This window comes from Pyrgilauda ruficollis, unplaced genomic scaffold, assembly GCF_017590135.1.
Source record: "Pyrgilauda ruficollis isolate IOZ18807 unplaced genomic scaffold, ASM1759013v1 scaffold85, whole genome shotgun sequence".
In the NCBI taxonomy this organism is placed as follows: Eukaryota; Metazoa; Chordata; class Aves; order Passeriformes; family Passeridae; genus Pyrgilauda; species Pyrgilauda ruficollis.
Window position 1 is genome coordinate 3,821,283 of NW_024530488.1, and position 24,240 is coordinate 3,845,522.

General features: G+C 40.9%; 1 protein-coding gene across 1 annotated transcript in view; it reads right to left on the bottom strand.

Annotated features, from left to right (window-relative positions):
• Nucleotides 1-1,100: 1,100 nt before the first annotated feature.
• LANCL3 (LanC like 3) overlaps nt 1,101-24,240 on the bottom strand; it is a 30,156-nt gene continuing 7,016 nt past the window's right edge. The window contains exons 2-5 of the mRNA XM_041487948.1: nt 4,388-4,511; nt 3,423-3,620; nt 2,269-2,476; nt 1,101-1,260 (exon numbers count right to left, since the gene is read on the bottom strand). Coding sequence (XP_041343882.1) covers nt 1,101-1,260; nt 2,269-2,476; nt 3,423-3,620; nt 4,388-4,511 — 690 coding nt within the window. The remainder of the gene's footprint in view (nt 1,261-2,268; nt 2,477-3,422; nt 3,621-4,387; nt 4,512-24,240) is intronic.

A 24,240-nucleotide genomic window follows, 5' to 3' on the forward strand; every position in this document is an offset into this window, starting at 1 on the left:
AAAAATCATTTGGGCATATCCATTATCTTGCTAACTAGGAAAAAAAGCAATTTTGAGTTTTGTTATCAGGTTTTTTCTGAGGATCAGTATGCCACCCCAGGACTGTATTCACTTTGCAGGGTTTGCAGTGAAAAATTCATCAGGGAAAATAGGTTTCCCATCATCTGAAAAAGTTAGGGCACTGTTCAGAAATGCTGCTTGCTATAAGTAATTAATTTTTAAAGGAAGCTTTTGTATCACTGAACAATACTAATCTAGCAATGCTGTATCATGCAGAAAGCATCTGCCTGCTGTATCTTTGCTACAGAACTTTTCCATCCAAGTCTTCTCCATGGCTCCACCCATCTTCCATGTGACTGGGAAAATACTGACAAGAGGTGACACAGTTACAGCAGATCAGAAAGGAGACCAGCTCCTTGCCACAGACTGAGCTCTAAAAGGAAGGGTCCAATTCAGTGCTCATTTACACACATGAGACCCCACTTGCTGAAATGAACTGTGAAACTGCAGCCTGAACACACAGCTATCTACAGAAATGCCATTATATGAGAACCAAAGAGCTCAAAGATACAGATTTTCCTAATACATGTTACTAAAACTAGCATATGTGGTTTAGGTAAAAAAATCCCAGATTTTGCCTTTGTGCAGTGCAGTGACATGTCTACAACACCCTCCCCAGTTAGTGAATTGCTCCATGAATGGTTTTTGCAGGACTCTTTTTAAAACCTACTGGGTGCATCACTGTTTCTTCTTTGCATGTCCCTGCAATTCTAGCTTGCCTATTTTTCACAAAAAAAAAAAAAAAAAAGTTTGATAATGCCCCTTTCTCTCTCACTTGAATAATTAGATAAATATCCACAACATCAGATTCAATCAGCTCCCCCATTTTTTTTCCCCACTGACCCATTTATTTTGACCACACACTTCCCCACCCCCCACGCCCCAGTGTGTGTTGTTTTTGATCTGACTCCCAGCTACATTAAGGCTAGCATTAGTGGTACCCCGGCTCGTTTTGTACATAGCCTGTCTTGAAAAGTAAGTGGAACTGCAGGTGCCCTCTCCCACTACCTCCAGGATGTGGCCCTGGAGAACATCAGTCTTTAGACAAAGACACTGAAGAGAGGAAACTCAGCTTGGTTGGGTTGCAGCAAGTCAGTCAGGAAACACACAGTTCCTGAAAAACCTTCATACAGACTATATACACTTTCTAGTGCCCGGGAACCAGACTTAAATTCTTCTGTAAATAAGAACTCTGCAAACCTAAGAGGGAAAAAAAAAAGAGTTTGTTATTACTTTATGTTCCTCTGTGTCTATATGTTTTGAAGTATCATTTTAATAGCACTCAGTAATTAAAGCAAGTAGAATGATCAGTATTTAACCTTTTCTGCAAATTCTACACTATGCAATTTCATTAGATCCGGAAGACACAAACAATCTGTGTGTGAATTATGCTTATTTAAGAGCTATAAACATTTTCTGATTTCTGTAAGACGTATCATTAAACAAATACTTTTTGATAAATTTTGGGATGCAAGCAATGTTTCACATCAATGCAACAAATTCTGTAATGCTGAAATAACTACATGAAATTAAAAAAATAAGCAAAGCGCTGAAAATCAGTCATCTTAATTACGATACCACTTCCCCTTGTTATTCTGTGCTGTAAGGAAAATAGTAACAAACATGGAATAGTATGTTTTTAAACAGGTACAGTAAACTACAGAAACATAGTTAAAGACAATTCCAGCACCATGACAGAATTTTTACTGGACCACATGTGTTTGCACTCAGACAAAATAGAATTAACCCCACTAGCTAAGCTAAAGGTGAGAATGATAAATTAAAAAAATATAAAATAACTGCACACCACATCCTATTCTTAATTTCCACTTCTAGTAATATGGAATAGTGTTAAATGCTCTGAAAAAAATTATAACAAATCATGTTTTACTGTACTCCTGGACTTGGCTGCACAGTTTGTCTGGGTGCTGCCATCGCATCAGGATGAGCCCTGGATGCACGTGGCTCCTCCACATCCAGCCCTGTTCCCTCTATAGGAACCAGGCTCCCAGGCAGGGAGGGAGCCTGGGAGAACTCAGGCAGCCTGGAAAGAGACTGCAGAGCTCCCACCCCAGAACTCATGGCCAGAATTGATCCTGAACCTTAAACACTCAGGTTACATCTGAGGGTGGTGATCACGGACTCTGCCTTATCAATGTTCCTGAAACTTTCTGGTATTACCTAAATCCAGAAGGCAGGAATGCTCACCTCTGTGCCCTGTATATGTATTTGGAGTTCCCAGTGAGCCTGTACAGCAGCAGGAACACATAAGCACTACCAGCCACCCCATGGCATATGCCAGGGCCCTTCTTCAGAAGGCCTTTCTGCCAGGTGAGCTCTCCACAGCGGATACAAGTGTCCAGATATTGAGGCTTCTTGGAAACCAGGTAAGCTTTGGCAAACAGATAAGCAATGCCTAGGAAAAGAGCAGTGAGATTGTCTTTTGTAATAAGCACACCAAGGGTCTCAACACATAAGAAAATAAAGATTAATACACTAAAAAACTGCAGGCTCATGCTCTACACATGTTAGTGTAGCCTCTAAATGCTTCATGAGGAGGGAGTATCTGCTATGCTAAAAACACACCGTGAGATGTACTTATCCACCCCGTGACAATATCACTTTCAATCTTTTCAAGGCATTATTGAATTTCAGGGTTTTAGTCCAACATTCCCAGACTTTCATAATTTTAAAAGAGCAGTAACATTTTTGTCATTAAACACTAAACTCTTAGCACTGTCTTCTATTGGCTCCAAATCCCCATTCACCTCACCTGCTTACACTGACAGAAATACAAGCATGGGTAAGATAATTTCTTACACTGGCAACAGATACAAACTTTTACTAAATGAGAAAAAGAAACTCACATTGTTTTTTCCCAGTGAGGCATACACTGTTTTATTCTAGTTATACACAGTTACGCAAACTAACTTCTGCTAAAAAAAAGATATTTGGCTTATTTTTAGAGGAGATTTAAATAAATTAATCATAATCTTCACCAGAGCACTGCACAGCTCAGTTCACAGTAACCTTATGCACATGACACATAACCAATTCAAGTGCCTAAGGAAATGTTAAGCTGACTTGTGGTCTGAATTTAACAAACACTGGAGTAGCTGAAGTGTTCTTTAAGCTACATCTGTGTTATTACCCAAGAACAGTGATGGGACACAGGTTTTTCTGGGGAAGAACAATAGCAATTAATGAATTTCCCCATCTCAAAGTGTAACTTCTTTATGTCCTTTGGGTTTTTTTCACTTTGGTCAAATTTAACCTGCGATTATCTTCTACATGGAATCACCTAATGTGGAAAAGCAATGTGATCAGCATCTGGCTGTGCATAGCATCAATGGGAAAAGAACCTGGAGCTCCATGGCACCAGTGCACCAGCTCATTCTCCCTCTCAATGGTCTCCCCCAGCTCAGGGGGCCAGTTGCTGTTCTGCTCCTGGTCCATCAGGAAATCCACACTCTGCCACACCAGCTCCTGATCTGCTGGCTGCAGGTACTCATAATAGGAGAGCAACATCTGCAGGATTGAGGAAAGCCCATGTGCTGCACCTGGAAAGAACAGAAACAACTGAATTAGAGGGTGGGTTTAGGTCCTGTCTGCACCTCATTGCAACTTTCCCTTGGGACAGATTTCCTTGTCAAGAGCATGGCTCCTTCATCTTCTTCATGCATACTGGAATAGTGCTTGGAATAAAAGATTTCTAAGTGCTTAACACCATATTTTACTACTTCTGTCATTTTTAGTTCCTCTAGCTTTGCAAAAAATATGTATGAATTCCTTCTGCTCTCACTCTGATATGACTGAAACTCACTGTATGAAGTTAAACTGAACCTGAACTGAATTCTGTTTCAAGGTGTTACTCTTCTTATCACACTGCTGAATCTGGGCCATATATTTGCATTTGCTGAATGCAAATTGAAACTGGGCCATAAATGGGTATTTCCAGTTACTGACTGACAGTATGAGTGAGCTAACACCTAAATTTCAGTGCAAGAACTGTCTGTACCCACCAGGGTCTCAGTGACTCAGTGACTGCTCTCTCTGCTCCCCTGCCAGGGAACTGTGAACCAATCTCACACTTCCTGCAGTGATTCTGTGCCTTGAGAAGCCCACAGGGGCCCTGCTCAGTGGCCTTTCACCACTGCTTCAGGTGAGCTCCAACCCAGCTGCCCGTGAGGAGGAGAAGGATGGATGGTCCCAACTGGTTCAGGAGAAATCCCACACTGCAGATTTTATGTATTTTATTCCTGAAGTGCTTACTAGCTCAGTATCTCCACACAGCACCCTCTCAGAGGTGTTGGTGTATTTTACTCACCAAGATACTCTGTTCCATAGTAGGAATACATCAGTGGGACTGGTTTCCTCTTCTTCACTGCATACTGTTTTCCTGATTCTAGTATGGCCTGGCAAATTGATTTAATTTGTGCTGCAGTCAGCACCTAAACAGAAACATCAAACAAACATCAAGTCTATTATAATTATTTCATTTTAAAGACATTTTTCGGGAGTCTGCTTTTTTGCCAGTGCTCAGAATGCAGTACTGCCTTTAATCTTATAAATATGCTGTAATGTACATCATTATTAGGAGTTCCTTACATAACACAGTCAATTTACATAATGTTTCTCAAACCCAGAGTTTCATCCTGTCTCAGGAAGTGAATGTCAAATCTTTAGCTGCACAGATGAGGTGAAAAGAGGCCCTGTAAGAATCTTTCCTTCCCAGAAATCCTTCAGTCTGATGGAAGCTGACAACAAGCAGCAGGCAAGCTGCAGAACAGCAGCCTCCAGACTGGGGGGTGAGGCATTAGGAGAAGACAAAGATCAAAGAAGTAAATGTTACAGGCTTTATTGGGACACACTGACCCAGACAGATTTTTATACAGACAAGATTTAAAAAAAAAAGGAAGCAAGGAGGAGTTACTAAATTGTTACTAAATCACTACTACATATGAAGGTTCAGAAAACTCTTAGTAAAAGAATCAGACTTTCTTAATACAAGAAAATTTTAAGAAAAATGAAGTGCAAGACAGGCTTCTATGAAGATAGGCTAGGTATGCTTGTGGGACTTCAGCATCACAAACAGGTTAATGCAGTCCCTAAAAATGACTAATGCCTTACTCTTACAGGTGTCAAAAGACTGACAAATCACACATTTCACCAGACATGAACTTTTCCATATTAATGATCTAAAGCATTCAGTGAGAGATCAGTTTTACAGGGTTTAACTACAACTCTAATTACATGCAATTCACTGCAATCATCAGCAATGTCCTGTGTCAGCCACACCTGGACATTACTGACCAATACCTAGGCCAATTAAATAATTTAACTGAAGTATTGTTTTAGCTTTAGGGGAAAGCCTATATGGCAGAGGTACTTTGAAGAAAAAAGTTTCAACTTGTGAAAAGAGAACTGAGAAAGCTAAAAGGAAAAATAACACAGAAAAAAAAAGGCAAAGGCTGTACAAATAGTTTTGACAAGATAAACAGCAACCCTAAAATTAACCAGAATATGAGAAAATAATGTCTTTGAAATGTTTCTGAACACATTTGGGTTTGCTATAATTTGTATTATATTATAGGATTTGTATTGTATTATAGGATTGACAATTACTTCTTCAAGTTTAAAAAATACTGATAGGTTTAATATGGAGACAACCTCTGCTATAAACTATAATTTTTCATTTGGACTGTAAAACATGCTACAGATAATTAATGTCACTTAAAACTTGACTGAAAAATAATGGCTGAAAGACCTTATTTGTGTGTCTCACCTTGCTCCACAACAAGGGATTTTATTACAGCTGCTCCAAATGACTCTGCTATTTGTACAACTTGGAGAACAACCTAGTTCTCATCTTGATTAGTGTTCTTTAATGTCACTGCAGTAGAATTAAACACGCCATTAACATCTGGAGACCTCACTCATTTCCACTAATTTTAAAATTAATTGTCTTAGCTTCACAGAATTTAAAGAGATGGTTTGAATCTTAGCAAATGAGGAGAGCAAAGGCAAGCTGAAAAACACTGAATTTTCTCCAGAGCTCTCATTTCACTGTCTTGAAATTTGGGACCTACTCCTCTCAATTCCATACCTTGTAAAAGCATTAATAAGATCATCCCTTAAAAATAAATGAGAAGGATAAGTTCTACTAATTGTAATTCCGAAAGGCAAAGGCATGTGGGTTAGAAAAATCTTAATCAGTTCATTTTCTGTATGTAATAATTCCTTCACTTAATATTATCAGCTAGCTTTCAATACAAACCATGTTTTCTAAGCTTATTTTTATGTTCAGCACATTTCATTTTTAAATTGAACTAATGACTGTTTTAGAATGTTGATTGTGTATTTTAAATGGATATAAACTTCTATCCAAATCCAGCCTTCCACGGTGCTGCATAAAGAAGTAGCAGTTAGATAAGAATGCACTGTTCACTGTTTTTTAATGTAAAATAAGTGTAAAAAGTCAAAACACTTGAGCACTATGAATACAAAAGTCTATACAGAGTATATCCATTTGGCTGGCATAATGAAATATGCTAACAAATGTCACCTCTTTTTCAGAATGCAAAATCAGCCCATATGCAAAGACAGATGAAAAACGGTATTTAAAAGCATGAATGAATGGTAGAAATCAACCCACCTGATCCACTTCCACATGACGAAAGAAAATGGGAAAGAAAATGACCTGTGTATCTTGAAAACAGCCTTATTTCTGGCCTCCTGGAGAGATGGAGAGACTGTGGGCTGATCTGTGGGCTCACACCAGGCAGATGTGACCTAACTAACAGCTTAATAAATACATCTTTATGTTGACTACAAATACCATTTACCAAGTCACTCAATTCACAGTCATTGTAGGGTTGCTGCCTGTTTCCCAAAACACTTAAGTATGAAGGATTTGCATTTGCTCCTCATTCTGGGAAATGGCTGACTGGAACAGAAACTCTCACTTACCATCACTATTTGTGGCCTGCCAAAGGCTGAATAATCAGCAATCACATTTAAGATCTCCATTGGTTTGACACATTTTACTTCAATCGTGTTAAAATCTCAGATTTCTCTCACCTTACAAAAAAAAAAAATCTGTGGTTTCTCTCTGTATGCTCCCTCACAGTATCTTTAAAAAACCAGATAAATCTTATGAGCAAAACAACAATCACAAAATACATTAATCATAACCACAGACAGTACAACTGTGGTCTTACAAACTTCATTTTCATTTCAGTGTAGTTGCAATGCTTCCTTGCCCCTGGGAATTACTGAAGTAATGTTTAATTAGGGACAGAAAAGAAACAGACTTTGAAGGGATAAATCGTATATTGGTATCACGTCCTCTAGAGCCATCAGATGCTTTGATGCAGAATAAAGCCAATATGAGAATATGCTACCTAGAAAAAAAATTCATACTTGAGATAAGATACGTATTTTGAGAAAATTCTTGAATGTCACTTAATATGAGCATGGGTAAAATCATTCTTTATCATGTCAGTACTTTAACGGAAGACTAATGACATTCAGCACTATTGCTAATGCTTTAAAACTTCACCTAATTTCTTTTTGTATTCTTAAAGACATCACAACCTGTTCTGCCACAGAATTACAGAATGGTTTGAGTTGAAGGCACCTTAAAGACCATTTAGTTCCAAGTCCCCCACCATGGGTAGGGACACCTTCTACTAGACCAGGTTGCTCAGCCTTGCTTTGAACAACTTCTCCACAACAACCTGTTCCAGTGTCTCACCACCTTCACAGGAAGGAATTCCTTCCTAATATTTGTAAGTTGCCCTCTTTCAGTCTAAAGCCATTCCCCATTGTCCTGTCACTGCATGCCCATGTAAAAAGCCCCTCTTAATCCTTCAGCTATTTGTGAAAGACACACATCATACATGTTCCTTCTCCTGGTTAAATAGAGATGGCCTGCCCACTTTAGTCAAAAGAGGTGATTTTGAATGTTAGTTAATGTTAGAAATGTTTATTTTAGTCTCCTCATTAGGCTGAAGTTTGGAATACATGCATTCCACATTCTCCCTGCAATTTCTGTATCAATTGGTCACTGGAGTTCTTTATTTTCTGTTTTACATCATTGTCCAGTGATGCTGAGTGCTGCCAAATGATTGCTCCACTCACACTGGTGACAGCTACATTCCCATATACCTGTTACTTTAAGCACAACACATAGGCAGCACTTTAATACTTTCTGTTTGTACCACTGTCTGTGTCTAGCAGCCTGACTTGCAGTAAAAAAAGCCACTGTGACTGTTCATAAAGTCTCTCCATTTTTCTCTGGTGCCACTGCAGACAATATGCCTGTTCCCATAAAGGCACTCCACAATTTTGTGAATTTTTTAAGGCAGGTGTTTTTTTCAGTAAATCCCTGTTAAAAGGCAGTCAGGAAGTGCTATGTCTACAGCAATCACAGAGCATCATTCTGGTTTTTGTTAGCAATCTTTCACCCTGAGATTGTTTAGTTGGAAGTCAATAATTTCACAACTCCTTTTAATCTACTGAAAGAGATTTTGCAATTACTGGTTATGACAGTGCTAAGCCCCACGCATGTGTTTTGAAAACTGTAGGCAGAAATCTTGACCTTGAGGATTAGGCAGAAAGCAGCAGGATGAGCTGTTCTCATTAGACTAACATTTTCAGCACTTTTTCCTTCCTCTGAAAGCTTGAACAAACCCCTTGGCTCATTTTGAAAACCACTGCTACATCAAACTGCATACTGTATGGAGTGTATTTGATGACTGTAAGCTTTTAATTCTTTTAACGGGTCTGTATTTATTTCCTTAGAGCTCCCTTCCTGTGACAGAAGGCATTACTGAAACCAAGTATCACGATCTTTTGATAGATGCATGAGCACTTTCAGGAGGTAACAGCTACAGTTACATTATTCTGGAAAAAAACTTCTATGCACATAAAACCATGTTATTAGGCATCTAACACATCAAATCTCTCTCTGTTACACTTCTTACAAGCCACTTACATGAATTTGATTGTACACTATTTCTGATGCTGTATAAAGTGTCAAAATAAGCCAAAGAAAATGGGTCAGTTTGCAAATAACATAACAGGAGCTTTGCCATTGCTCTCCTATGCTGGGAGCCCAGCAGAGGGAGCTTGTGAATTAGTTATAATAACTCAAAATGCTGCAAAAAATGATATGCATATTTGTGTTCAGCAAGACAGCAGACATTGGTAATTTCATGATACTTACTGCAGCACATGGTATTTCAGCTCATTTCTTAAGCTTGATCTTTTCCTGCCAAAGACAGGGACTGGCATTGTTCAGGAACCTTTCCATGCAATGTCACAGCCAGGTTTTTCTCTTTCAGATGATGGTAACACCTGAAGCCATGGAAGAGCAGCAGGTACAACAGGATCTGTCTCCCCTTAGTGTTATTCCAGTTTGACTGATCTACCTCTCCTTTGGCACAGTGGGAAACCCAGCTCCAAGTACACCGACACAGAAGCTCACGAGTCTACTTCCCTCATGAGCACTGTCAAGTACACCCTTCATTTAAAGATAAAAATATATGGTTTTAAATCTCCTGAAAACTTTGGTGAATAAATTAGTTTCAGAAGTACTGTTCCTAATGCAGTCTGATGCTGTTACAGCACCATGTATTGTCTTGAGAGTGTACTTCCCCAAATTTCTCACAGTAACACAACTGACAGTGACAGTGTGGTCAGACTCAGAACAACTACTGCTATGATTCTGCCACTTCACTGGAAAATGGTACTTGACTGCAATCCTAAGTCAGACTTCCCTACAGATCCCATTGGCATTAACATGTGAATTTGGGTGGGTTTGAGGCTTGTTCTTTGCCTCAGCACCATAGACCAGAAAAGCCAGTCCTGTCCTGTTTTGTGGGTCACGACTCCAATCAGAAACTAAAGGCTGCCTTTATTCCTGATTAATCAGATTACTGGTAAATAAGACAATACAGAAGTTTTGTTACATTAACAGAGTACAAAACTTCCACAGATCCTACCTGCCAGGACTGTGTAGCACTAAACCCATCAAATTCTGCTGCTAAACCTGTCCTTCAGAAGGGGAACATGAAGTGTTGCAGAAAAGGATGGAGCACAACAGTCACTGTAGACAGTTGGCTGGCTCAGAGCAGCTGGTGCTGCTACACAGTTGGTCAAATGCAATGAGCATCTCAATTCCTTATGTCTCCACTTAAAAATTGAGAGTTTCAAAGAAAAACAATTGGCCCTTTGTGGTGGGTGACAACCACACCCACCAGGGTCTTTGTGCTCACTGTCCACACACACTTCTCTCCCTTGTGATTGTCATTGATGGGCATTTTGATTTGTCCTGAGGTAAGAACACCAGGTAGGAATTGGAGGAGTGCCCAGCTGGCCCAACCTCCAGCAGCATTTTACACCCTTCTGCAGGCTGATGTGTCCCACAGTCAGTGGCAATGATCACAGCTTCCCCCACGCCTGGAATGCATTCAGCTCCCTGGCAGGAGGGTATTGCCAGGTGGGCATTGGCCTCTTCTCCCAGGTAACCAGTGACAGGACAAGAGGACAGTGTCTAAAGCTGTCCCAGGAGAAGTTTAGCTTGGATATTATGAAGAATTTGTTCACAGAAAGGATGATTAGACATTGGAACAGACTGCCCAGGGAGCCACTGTCCCTGGTGGTGTTTAAGGAAAGACAGGATGCAGTGCCATGGTCTGACTGACACATTAGTGTTCAGTTACAGGTTGGATCTGATGATCCCAGAGGTTTTTCCAACCAAATTGTTTCTGGGATTCTGTGATTATGCAAGCAATCACACAGCTCCTCTTGCATGGTATTCTTTTGGGACATTTCTCCCTAGGTGCTCTCATCTTAGGACAAATCACAATGCCCAGCAGACACAATAAGAAGGAAGAGGGTGTGTGTGGAGGGGGAGGAAGCACAAGAAGACCTTAGTATCTTTTGTTGCTGCTGTACCTTTCTTCAAGCTCCCCCTGTGCTGGGTCAATGAAGAGAGAGGGAAACATGAGTTTCTCTCAGTTACACTCAGGCTCCTAACACCTCTTACTCTGCTGCACCAGGGTGTGGCTGGATAACCTATCCAGCTGTAATATAGCGGCTCTGCCAGGTCTTGGGAAGGAAAAAAAACAGGTCTCCATCACTATCATTACTTGAAGAAAGTAGGGAAGCACCAGGCCCCTGCTCTCTGCTGCTGGAGAAATGAAGCCATGAAGGATGCCAAGGAACAGATCCCAGATCAGAGCAGTTCAGATCATCACCATGACTGAGGAGGTATCAGTCTGCCCGCAGAGAGCTGAGGTCCTGCTCAGCAGCAAAGCCAGCAGGGCATTTTTCAGGAGGACAGGTCCAATCACAGGAGAAGTGAGGCATCCCGGGATGCACTCCTGTGCTGAGGCTTTTGAACGGCAGCTGTCTGCACCCCAGCTGCATTTCTCTGCTGCCTAGTCGAGGGTTAGAGTTACCACAGAGCACAGAGAGCCAACAATTTAATTTCAAGCATCTCTCCCTAGAATTGCACCCAAATTCAAGAGCATGAATTGAAAAGCGTGTTTAAAAACATTCAAAAGATTTGCAAATTAAGTGAGAAACAAACCCAGCACTGCTTGGAAAGGCTTTTTCTTACATTACAGAATTCTACCCCAACCTTTTTCAATGGGCATGTAAAATGCTTTTTTTTTTCCTTTTTCAGTTATTATTGACTAGCCACATATTGCATGGCTGAGCAATTATGGGGCCACAGACCCTGGGAACTGGCAAAAATGGCTGTATCAGAGATCACCTTTCTGCAATCCAGATCCTTGTTTGGAGCTCCTGTGTATCAACCACTCCTTCACCAGATACAGGAGCAGCTTATGAGAGCTGCAAATAAGCTGAAGATTACTGCTGCATGGATACTGCTTTCCTTCCCATTCTCCCCTCACAGGTAGGAAGAAGATTATTCATGCATAAACTTCATCAGTGGGAAATCCTTTGACTCTGTTTAGTCTCAGTCAGCAAGTAAATCAGTGCATGAGGTCTGTAATTGGCTCATGCCAAAAACACAGCACAGAGCTGTCAGTTCCTGATGGCAGATTTATCCTTCTGCACTCCAGACAGGTGTCCCTGACAGTGCTGCATGATGATGACAAACACCTTCCAAGCTGGGCACCTTGCACTCTTGTTGGGGTAACAGTGTGCTGTAGCTCTGCTGCCCAGGATCCCATCCCATTTACAACGCTACCAAGCAAGGAACATCTGCTCTGCCTGTGTACATTGGATCAGATCACTTCCCCTTAGCAGCAGCTCTGCTGGTGGTTCTCTGGAAGGGATTCCATGCCTTCATCTGTTCCACAGACATTTCTTGTGGTAGCAAAGCTGTCCTGGTGCTTGGACTGGAAGATGAATGCAATCTGTGCAGAGGCACAAGAAGTACTATCCATTCTTCCAGCTCCAGAGCAGCAGGAAACAGGATTCATGAAACAGTCCTTGCAAGAGACAAAATCTTTGTAACCAGCAATCAGAGATCCTCCCCAAACACTGCATTAACCCCCTTTAGTCTGAATTTTAAAATTATGCAAGTCCAGCTCATTTGGGCACCATCATCATTTGCTACTAGGAACTCAGGCAGGCTGCTTCTTGGGAAAAAAGAATTTATTACTGTTTGTACCCATCTGTAGGTCAGCACGAGATGGACAGAACTCAATTTTGAATCAGTCAGTAAAGGCTAACATTAGTCAAAAGGAAACTGACCTAGGCTTAGAGTTCTACAAATGAAAATGACAACTGTATCTAGAAACCAAAGAAAGTCGATGAGTCATATCTGAGGATGACTTGAATGTCTCCAGAAAGAACGGGACACTTCTGTTTCTTCATCCTTTTACTTCATCACTAAGAGAAGTGAGATCCCCAAAAAAACCCAAATAAAACAAAGAGATTATACTTAAAAGCAATTATGTAATATGACAAATTAAAAGTACAGGATGAGGACAGAGAAAGACTGATTGCTAGTTCCTTGAGAACATCTCTAAGGAAGCTCATGATTCAATTAATCTCAAGTAACACCATATCTTAATCACTCAAAGTAATGGAAAAGAGCCTTCTCAGCCTCATGCAGCACTTTATTTTTTTCAATTTGTCAAAGTCACTTCAACTATTAGATCATTCTTATGGCTTTTAATATCAAAGTCCCCATTAACCTGAATGGGTCTTGACTGTGGAGACTGTTACTCCTGGCAAGTATCATGTAAGAAATGCTGAAAATTTTACAAGTTTGTTAGGGTTTCTTCATCTTGATAGTACCACCATAGGGATGGCTCATAGTTTGTTGGGACTGATAATTCTGTCCAAGTTAGCCCTTAAAGACTGAGACTTCAAGAACATGAATTACTTGACAGAGTGAAATGACGACCTCACTTGCAGAAGCTGAGTAGAGGCAATTAACAGATACAGTTCAGCAAATGTCCAACTCTTCAAACATTGATCCTACTCTCATTTCAGTCAGTTTGGAGTACTGACGAGCACATGCACTGTCATTCATTGCTCTAAACCAATGTGGAGTGCAGGACTTAGTGGCAATAAAAAATATCTGGGCTTTTTAAATCACTTTTTTCCAAGGCTGTGCATACTTCATGCCTATTGAAAAAAGCTGCATTTATAAGCAGTAGCTCTCCCTCAGACTCTCAAAGAACTGTCAACAACTATTCTCAAGAAGACTGTCTCCTGTCATGAGCCAGGCAACATGTCTTCTGCATCTAAATGAAAGAAACTAAAAATTTCAGTTGAGGTATGAGGCACCACTCCCCCAAAGCCAGAATTCCAAATAATGTATTTTCTGTGGAGGCAGAGCTCGAGCTCTACTTGTGCTATAGATCTTCTTTGCTACCACAAATACATTGTCTGAAGAATTAAAATAAAATTAAGAAAATTAAGAAGTTTGAAAAAAAAAATAAGGATTGCAGTTTATATACACACCAGTAAATTGCATTGGATCACATTATCTCTCACTTTGCTTGATAGGCAATTTAACAGGAATTCACTTGCCTTTCAAACTAATATCCTAGGTCATGGTACACAGATGCAGCTGAGACTGTCATTTACAGTTTTACATGGAGAATTTTTTTCTGTCAGGAGTACAGGATTTGGCCTGGACTACACCTGTCAAAAACATTTTACCACTTTTCAACGAATCAAATATTACAATGTAAGCAGTTGTACATCCACTTAATTTTACGACACACTTTTAATATAAAGTGTGTTGCTGGGTGTCATAGGTTTGTTCTTTCTTCTTTTTCTGGCTTCCTTGGAGTTTGTTCAGCATTGTTGACACAGTTGCAACTCACAAAATATGCCAGGGACATTTGAAACTCAGAAAACAGAGACTTCATTCTATACATTTTTAGGCAGCCTTATTTTTTTCCCCTCTTTATGCTAAAATTACTGCATTCCTCATCTGTCACTATCATCCAGTCCTTTCATCTTCCTCATGCAAGAATTCCCAGTCTACTTCCAGTGCCTGCAGGCTACTTTTGGGAGCGTTCAGACCTCCTCCTCCTGTACAAGTGCGTCATTCACAGGCTTACCAAACTAAATAAGAAAACAGATACATCTCCTCAAAGCCTCGTGGCAGAAGTGTTGGAACAAAAAAAAATTGATGGAGGAGGAAAGGCTGGAGAAAGCAGCATTTGGAAAACTATCCATAAAAGACTGTACAGCTTGTTACTGTTAAAACTTGCAGAAATTAACCACTACTCGTTCCTTCATTTGTTTCAAATTAAGGCTCAGAAAGAGAACACAGTTGCTGCAGCGTCAGAGGCTCCTAACTACAATGCCTTCAATGCACTGGGATTTTTTTCCACATTTAAAATGAATAAAAGCTTGGGCTTCCATGCTACCATGCCGCCTAGGGATGCACAGGGGCTGTTTAATACAGGTACAGCTGTAACAGCTCAGGAGCTCAGAGGAGTCCCTGACCTGCTGGGAATGTGACACTCGGGGAGGAGAAGGACCCAAACTGTGTGTGACAATTCTCAGTGCTGTGAGCAGGTCTGCTGTCTCTGCTCCGGGTATTGCAGCACTGCGGAAAGCAAACAGAAAGTGTCAGGATGCGTGAGAGTAACAATGAAATGATTATTTAACAGCTGCTTTAGCACTGATTGTTTTGTTCTTTCTTCGGATAATTCTCTGGGTCTGTTCCCCCATTATCAAAATAAAACAAGAAGTCAAACAGAAACAAGTACTTTAGAGGTAATTAAGAAATTCTTCTAAGTGAAGCTGACATCTGTTTTCTGGACAGGAGATAATGTGTTAAAGGAGATAACATGTTAAAGAATACAAAAAAATTACTTTATCTTGCAATGTACAAACAAAATAATGGTTTATGAAAAGCTGTAAATTTAAAGGCAAAATATCTCTCTGCTCCTCCAAGACTTAAGTAAGCTAGGGAAATTATTTCTGCAAAATTTAGCTGAGCCCACTCACACTGCAATTTTAACAAACCAACTGAACTTTTCCATAATTGAGATTTTTTAGAAAGGTCTTTGGCTTGGCTGCTGGAAGTGCTCCACTGCTCCAACTGAATTAAATTTGAATTCTTCAGAGCCCGTGTTGTGTAAATAAATAATTTATCACCTTTCAACTCATCCAATATCACAATGTAAGAACATTTATTCCTGACTGTGAGAGACTGGAATGTTAATGGTTAATGACTCAAACAAATTCCCATTTGTCCCTGAGGGGCAGGGAGTGAGTTTTTGGGTGTGCGGTGGTGAAACCTCTGGTCCCCATAAGACCGAGGGTGTGAGCACCCAGCACCGAGGGCTACAAGCCAGGCCTTGAGCCAGGTAAGATCCTGCAAGGTGGGATGGTGCTTTTCATCATGCCAGTTGTCCTCCCTCAGTTGTAAAACTCCTCCTGCTACCCCAAGGAAAGGTCCTGAGGGTGTTCATCCCCTCTGACGGGGCATAACTGGCTCAAATGGATTAATTAATTATTAATTAATGGATTAATGAGAGGCAAGAAGGGCTCATAAACCATCAAATACCCCCAGAGCACCTTCAGACTAATTTCTGAGGCTCTCCCCCAAAGGACTGAAAGTTTCCCTACCAGAAAAGCTACCTAGACATTCTCACCAAGCCTAAGCATACACTAACCCATTGAACTTTGTGTTTTGGGGGCTTCCCCCACCCCCAATGCATCAAGACTGTGATCATCACTGTGACCAATGGACATCAAAATTGCTTCAGGTCTCACTGCAGGATTCATTAGTTGAATATCTTTCTACTCTTATGCTTTTTTTTCTTTTCCTTCATACATTTATCTGAGTGTTATTTTTATGCTTTTATATTGCCATATTACTAAAGATAATAGTAATCAAAATTATTATTTTATGGCCACATTCCTGCTCTCCTTTATAACCAAACTGTTCTAAAATAAACCCTATGTATATATATTTACAAACAGTATAAATTCAGTATTGTTTCATTCTGATCTGCCCCAAGGGATCTATTAACAAGAACCTGGGTTACTCTTGCCTTCAGGGATGGGTCACAACACTGCCAGATGTTGCAAGGCGCAGTCATACAATCAACTCCCAGAACCTAGCCAATTAATTCTGGAAGAAAAATGAACCCTTGTGTTTCAGAGCATAAAGGCAGTCCTTAATGAAAGCAGGTTAGGCATGTTACAGACAACACATTTCAGAATTACTTTCCACAGACATTTGTGTAGCTGAGTCATCCAGCACTGGTACAAGACATTAAACCAGATGGAGCACGAGAAACAAATCTTGAAAGAGAAAGATTTGTTTATACACTCTAGTGCTCCTCACTGCAATCAAGTGGAAGCACCCAACTGTCCATGCTGTGCTGTGTGTGAAACAGTTTGAAAACTGTTATTTAAACCTGTTGTGCAGTTACTGTGCCTCTGCCATGCTGCAAGCAACAGTTTCATCCCTTGCTGCCACTTCAGGTGACAAAGACAGCACTTGGGGCACTTCCCTCCAGGCTGTGCTCTGAAGAATGTTCGAGTATTAAAAAGGAGTAATTTCCATCAGAGGTGCAGTAAGATGCTCCAGCCATCAGCACACTCTGCTGAGAGGTATCAGCTTAAATCACTGTATCAGAAAAAGAAGGGAGGGGAATTTGAATTGCCAGGTCTGTGATGAAATCTCAAGGTTATTGCATATAAAAAGGAAGACCCCCACTTGTACTGTAATTTGCTCACAGCCCATTTGGTCTTAAAATCTGTAACGGTGACAAGAGGTGAACACATTCTGCCCTTGCTACTAGGAAAAGATGTGATGCCAAATTTGCTTTTACTCTGCAGCAGGTCAGACCCTTGGGGCTCTGTGAGAAGAGCACTTCCAGCAAACTGGGAGGGATGAGCTATGTGGGATGTGCTCCCCAGCTGCAGCTTTACAGCCTCCTCTGGAGGATGTAGAGATGAGTTGAGGCAGCTGAGATGGAGTACAAACTGCCACTACCTGTGGGAAAACTGGAAGGAGTTGCATAAATACCATGGAGAAAAGACAGCACTACAAATCTGTACCAGAGCTCCACAGATGGTGGGTGATGTAGCTGCTGGCCTATGAATTTTGGCATGGCTTATGTGACCCTCAACACAGCACTTGCAGGATTTGCATGCCTATCAAAAGCTGTCCAGAAGACTTCCAGGGCATAAATCAGGTGCCTTAGACATTTAAGGATATTCAGCCTTGTTCACCAGCCTGGGAAAGTTTTGACTGCAAAACTTTTGATGTTTTGGCATCCCAGGAGAGTTTTAGGCAATGGAAAGGTCTGAGGAACCACAGAGAGTAAACACATAATATCTCTTTTGAATGGTACAGCTGGGTAAGGAGTCCAAAATGGCATTGACCTTGTGGATGCCATGTTGTGATAACAAGAACTGGTTATGGTTTTTCATTGCTGTTAGCTTTTCATTCCCATGGAAATAAATGCAAAGAAATGTAAGGAGAATTTACATTAAAGTGTTGAATTCTGATGTACTCAGACCCTGTCATGTCCACCTTACTTGAATCTCACTTTCTTCCTAGCATATAGGGGAAGTATTACAGATATTTCTTTGCAGATACATGTACTTACACTAAAAAATAACAATAAACTTTGTTTTAGCTCATTTTTAATCTCTTGAGCTGTTCTCGTACTCTCCCTCTGCCTGTGCATAATGTCTGGCACTTGCTTCAGTTTAAATGCCAAAGCAACTCTTATCCAGATATCTGCCTCTTCTGGATCATTAATAAATATAATAAAAAAGGCTTGTTGCTACATCAGTCCCTTATTAGTACTTATGATTAGCTTTGCTTGTGGTTCTTTCAGCCAAATCCAAATCCACAATGTCCCATCCAAGCCAGCATCAATTAAGTTTTCAAAGAAGATTATCTTGGACACTGCATCAAAAGACCTATTCAAATGTAAACAAGGTATTGGCTACTTCCATCAGCCACAAATTTTATGATTCTTTTGTTTACAAGTGATCTTGCTTGTCTCAAAAGACTTCTTTACTGCATGTCATGCTGCTTTATATGCACAGTTCCACTATGCAGATGTATGGAAGTATGTCTAAATATTTGCTCCTGAAGAACAATGTGCATATCTGTGAAATTAGTTAAATGAGGTAAACGACACAACAGCATCATTTAGAGGCTAAGGCATAAATTAGTCACTTTAAAGTAGCACCAGCACTGCCTTCAAGCAGGGGGAGTTCTAGAGGACTCCATGCTGGCATCATGCCACTTTTACTTTCTGTGATGATCTGCAATTTGTGCCATGCCAATAAGCCACTGAATAGAAATATCAACTTAAGCTACAGGAAGAATGCTGACAACACAATGCAGGAAAACCAGATGAAGGTGATCAAGTCCTCTGAGTCATCTGAATTTTACTCTGTCCTTAGACTGTGGTAGCAGCCTGATGTAGTAAAAATCCTGATGTTCTGTGTGTGGCTCCCAAATACTCCAGGGCACATCGACAAAATGGCTCTGAAGCAAAGGACAGTAACAAAAGAGTTTCCAGGGGCATGCAGTGCCATTAGTGTTGCCTGGAAATATGCCCACAACTCCAAACACAATCCAAGTCATATTTCAAATACAGACAATCACTTATAATTCATCACTGCCACATTTCAAGGGCAGAGTAAGAGTCATGGGATTTATTTGAGGAAGTGTAGAATACTGTGCTCTTTAAAATGTAGCCTACTTGGTAAGTAATGGGATTGCCATCTGTACTTTCCTCCTAGTTGCAACGTTGCCATTTGGTACTATAATAGAATTAGGAACATTTTATCTATCTTCCCTTTGTGCTACTTTTTCTCAGTTCTCAGTAAACCAAGCAGACTTTAGGAAAAGGAGATTGCTGTATCAGAACCACAGTTCATATTACTCTTAGAGTTCAAACATCACACAGCAAGGAGGAAGAACAAGAGCCATGAGACAAATCACACGACTGCCAACAGTAATAAAGAAATATTCACAGCACTTGGCCATTAGCTGGCATGCAATTAACAAACAGGAAATAAAATTCCTCATGTTACAGATGATACATGGTGCCCTGGGAGCACTCAATGCCATCTTCTCTTTTGCTGGATTTGTCATTTTACATGATTGTTCTCTGCAGCCCCACAGGAGGAACTGAGCAAAGTGAGACAGGAGGGCCCCACATAGCTATTTCTGGACCTACAGATCACAAAGTGTGTTTTCCAAGGCAAGCTTGTTAAGTGAAAATACATGTATTTAAACCTCTTTACCAGATGCCTTTCATACCCTATTTTGTGTGCTTAATATTCTGATGCCCTTGGAATAAAACAGCTTCACTTCAAGGGCGTGCAAGGACACTGAAGTCCTCTGATGTCTGTCATGCAGAATCCGAAAGAGATTCCACAAAAACAACAACAGAAAAGAACCTCCCTCATAGCCCCTGTGCTTGAGGGGTGTCCTGGCCATCTGCAGACACTGGAAAGAATGTTTCAGCATCCCCTGGCCTATAATTCAGCTTTCAGAAAAAAGGTTTTGTCATTTTCCCCTGCTGCATCCGTGGCTGCTCACACATGACATGGGACAGGAAACTCTCCTCCTCCACTGGCAAACAGCACTGAGGTGTTTGATTAACACACTCAGGAGATTGTGCTCCTGCAGGGCAGGGGCACAGGCACTTTTAGGGTATTTTTTGTCTTCTTTCAGTGGTGGGGCATGGTCTACCTCCTACAATCATGCAGGCATTTTCACTGACAGACACTCAGAGCTGCAGGGCTGTGAGGCCCTTGAGATGCCTTCAAGCTGCAGCATGCACTAAACCAGAGAAAAAAGAAATATTTATACCAAAACTTTACAGATCCACAACCTTCCCAACTACCTGCCATTTTGTCAAACCTCAATATTTAGCTACTAAGAGAAGATTCTGCCCTTCCGTGATACAGCAAAGACTGACAAGAAGACCATGGTGCTGAGTGGGTCCTTTTGTCCCTTCTGAACTTCCCTACTGGCAACTGCAGGAGAAAAAATATTGGAATCCTTCACCCATTCAAGGTACTCAGAGCAGGTGGAATGGCATCATGAGGCTGCTTTTGGGGAAAAGAGGGAAATGGAGCAGGAATGACTGTGTGCTTTCTATGTACTAACTCTGGGACAGCTCAGCCTGGAGAAGAGAAGGCTCTGTGGAGATTTCATCAACGTGTATAGCCTGATATATACCTGATAGAAAAGAGCAGAGGAGACAGAGCCAGGATCTTCCTAGCAGTGCCCACTGACAGAAAATTCTACTTAACTATAAAAAGAAAGCCTTTTTATGTAAGGGTGGCCAAGCACAGGTTGCCTAGGAAAGGCACAGAGCAGAGATATTCAAAACCAAGTGGGCACAGCCCTGGGCAATCTGCTCTTGTGCACCCTGCTCTGAGCAGGGGGCTGGGCCAGAACATCTCCAGAGGTGCCTTCCAGCTGTGGCCATGCTTTGACTCTACAACTGAGCCAAATCCAAGTCTGAGTATGCTCATCCACTGTTCAGACACATGGTGTAGATTTTATTCAGAGACCCTTAGATTCAAGTCCAAGTTTGACTCAGCTTACCTGTGTGTTGTTTTTTTTTAAATACTTCTTTTACCAAAATAAGCTAGCAGTGCCACAGTGCTTAGAGAATAAAATCAAAATAGCACAAGTGCATTCACACTACAACTCTGTCTATGTTTTGTGTCCTGGATATGTAGCAGTTAAATGAGCCTTATTTCCAGGCATTTTTTATAGCATAATAAAAAAAAACATGCATGGCTGAAAATGGCAGCATGGCATAAGAAAGCTCATGATTGATTCAGCTCTGCAAGACCAAAAGCAAACAAATCAATATTTATTTAAAGAGCCTGAACAAGTTTCATTTTCTGTTCTATCGCTAAGAATTTTTCCCAAGTTCATATTTGACCAGCTTAGCTCTGATCAAATTTAAACAGCTCCATGTGGAATGTGTATCTTGCAGTTCACTGCTATTATAACTGGAAATTTGACTACTTAATCACTGGCTTAGTCCCAGAAAACTAAAGCAAATATAGCATTAGCCATTTCACAGATGGCAAAAAGAAGAGACAACACTGAGCTTTATCTTTACATTAGCAACTAAAGTAAATCACAAGAACAGACTAAATTTAACCTCCAGACACTTCAGATTTCACTTACTCCTTGACTTCTCATGCAGACAAAATAATCGACTTAATACAGCCCTCTCAAATAGGTTGTTCCAAGTGTACTTCCACAAAAGAACTTCATCACTTCCCAGATGTCCCCTGGATATGTACTGGCACACCTCAAGTTACAACACGAATTACATACTCCCGGTTTTCTTCAGGGTACAAAGGGAAAGAGATTCTCTAGCTGAAATTAATGACACAAAGCTCCTTCAGGTGAAGCAGCTTCTCATCCTGCATATCTCAGCACAGTGTTCAATGATTCCCTGTCACCACATGACCCCTTCCTCCTTCACTTGTTCAGAGACTTTTCCTGAAGAATACCTGTCCATGCCATGAGCTGCAGCCCATTAAAAAGCTGCTGGATAATAGCAGGTCATGAGCTGGAGGTGAGTCAGTGCCAGGCTGGTGTGAGGATGCAAACACCTTACTCAGCTGTGTATACGGGAAAAAGACCTGGAAGAAAGAGAGTTATCTCTCTGCTAAACTAGAAAGGCCTTTGCCAGAACCATGTGTCCAACTTCTGGCCCTCTTCAGGAGAGGTTGGAGGGAGACTGACAGAGTGCAATGGGAATGACCAGAGACATAGGGAACATGACACACATGGGAAGATTGGAAGGACTAGGATTGTTTAGAGAAGAAAAAAAATAAGGGTAAAAATTGTAACAGTCTTGAAATTATAATACAAAGAGCTTCTGCAAAGAGGAACAACGTTTCTTGCTATTTCTCATTGGAGAGGACAAAGAAATCAGGCTTAAATTACAGCAAGGTTCAGATTAGTCATGAGGCTGGACTTTCTAACAAAGCAGTGTGTCAGACATCCAGGGCAGACTGCAGATCCCTCACCACTGACTGGGGGTATGAAGAGCAAGTCAGGGAGGGGCTGTAAGGAATGACAGGCACAGGCACACCTTCCTGTGGGCTGGATGGCAGCCGGAATTCCCTCTCAAGGTGCCTGTCAGCTCTCTGATTGTGGTAGGGATATTATTTGTCTGTCAGGACAAAGCAGACAAACTGCAGACTGCCACCAGTATGGAATAAGCAATAATTACCATCCTCCAATTTTGCACTGACCCACCAGCACAGAGCTGCTTTGTCCTGTGCTGCTTCTAGACCCAGACCCACACACTTTTAAAAGCAGCCTTCATTTAAGAGGAACCTAAATATGATCAGCATATCCCAAATTTATAATCCTCAGCCATGTTAACACTGTACCAATGAGGAATTGGAAGCATCCTGTGAAGAAGATTAGCCACACAAAATAACTAAATGCCGTGCACAGATAGTAGGTGTATTTATCTGCCACATTCTTTTTCCTCCCAGATAATTCAATGCTATCAGACATCCCTTCCATCTCACTCATGATCCACTGTTCTTCAACAAGAGATACCAAGCCATTAAAATGAAGAATTCAGGAATGCTGATCTACTGCAAAAATAGATTTATGGTTCCTCTCTCAGACATCAAAATATACTGAGCTGAGAAACACCAAATGACTCAGCCACAGCTTGGACTGGTATTAAAATACTTTTTGATCATGTTTGCCTAAAATGTAGCAGCTATTTTAATTATTTTGCCTTGGTACTCCAGCTCACTGACTATCAATTGAAAATAAGCCTACAACATAGATAAGAAATAACTGTTTTTGACAGGATATTGTCCCTGAACTCTGCTGTAATGGAGTGGACAGAAGGTTACACAACATCACTCAGCGCTTAATCTCATGCTTGTCAATGGTCAAAGAACTCCCTGCCATGACAGACACAAAGACATGTTTTGACAGATCATCTCATAAAAAATAGTGACCTGATTGCATATATTGAATTCAGTTTCTTTTTAGAAAAGGGGTAGAATAGAGAAGTTGGGTGAGAGCAGGACCATGGGACTTGGCCATTTCAATTGATCCTCTCAACAGAGCTTCAATACTGCTCAGAGGCAAGGCTGAGAACCTGCTCTGCAATCTTTACACAGCCTGCCAGTGGGGCTCTAGGTTGATTTTAAGACTGTCCAGCTGAATTAACACAGAAAAGTAGGATCTACTGATTTAATGGAGGTGAGACAAAAGAAGAGGATTTTTTTACATCTGCACCCTGACAGTTGTGGTGCACAGCTGTGCTACATCTTTAGGTAAAAATCTAATGCTCTAACAATGTGTATTAAATGGCTACAGGGGAACTTACAGCTTACTTTTATCCCTCCATTTCAGTGCTGAGGTTGTTACACTTTTACAGAGTATTTGTTGTCAGCCTGGTGCTCTTTTCTTTCTCCCTGGAGCAGCTCAGTCCTTCACAGTCCTGCTTCTTTAGCCTGGTACCAAAGTAAAGGTTACTAACAGCATCACTGTTCAGGTTACATACTGGTTTATGGTATTATATGCACGTAACAGGAATATGTCAGTGTCAGAAGTACAGCAGTGTTAATGAAAAAGCCTGTATTTGCTTCCAGACATCAGTAGTTGTCTCAGTTATTCCTTAAAGAAAATATGGAAAATAACACACAAGGCTATGCTCTGATTTG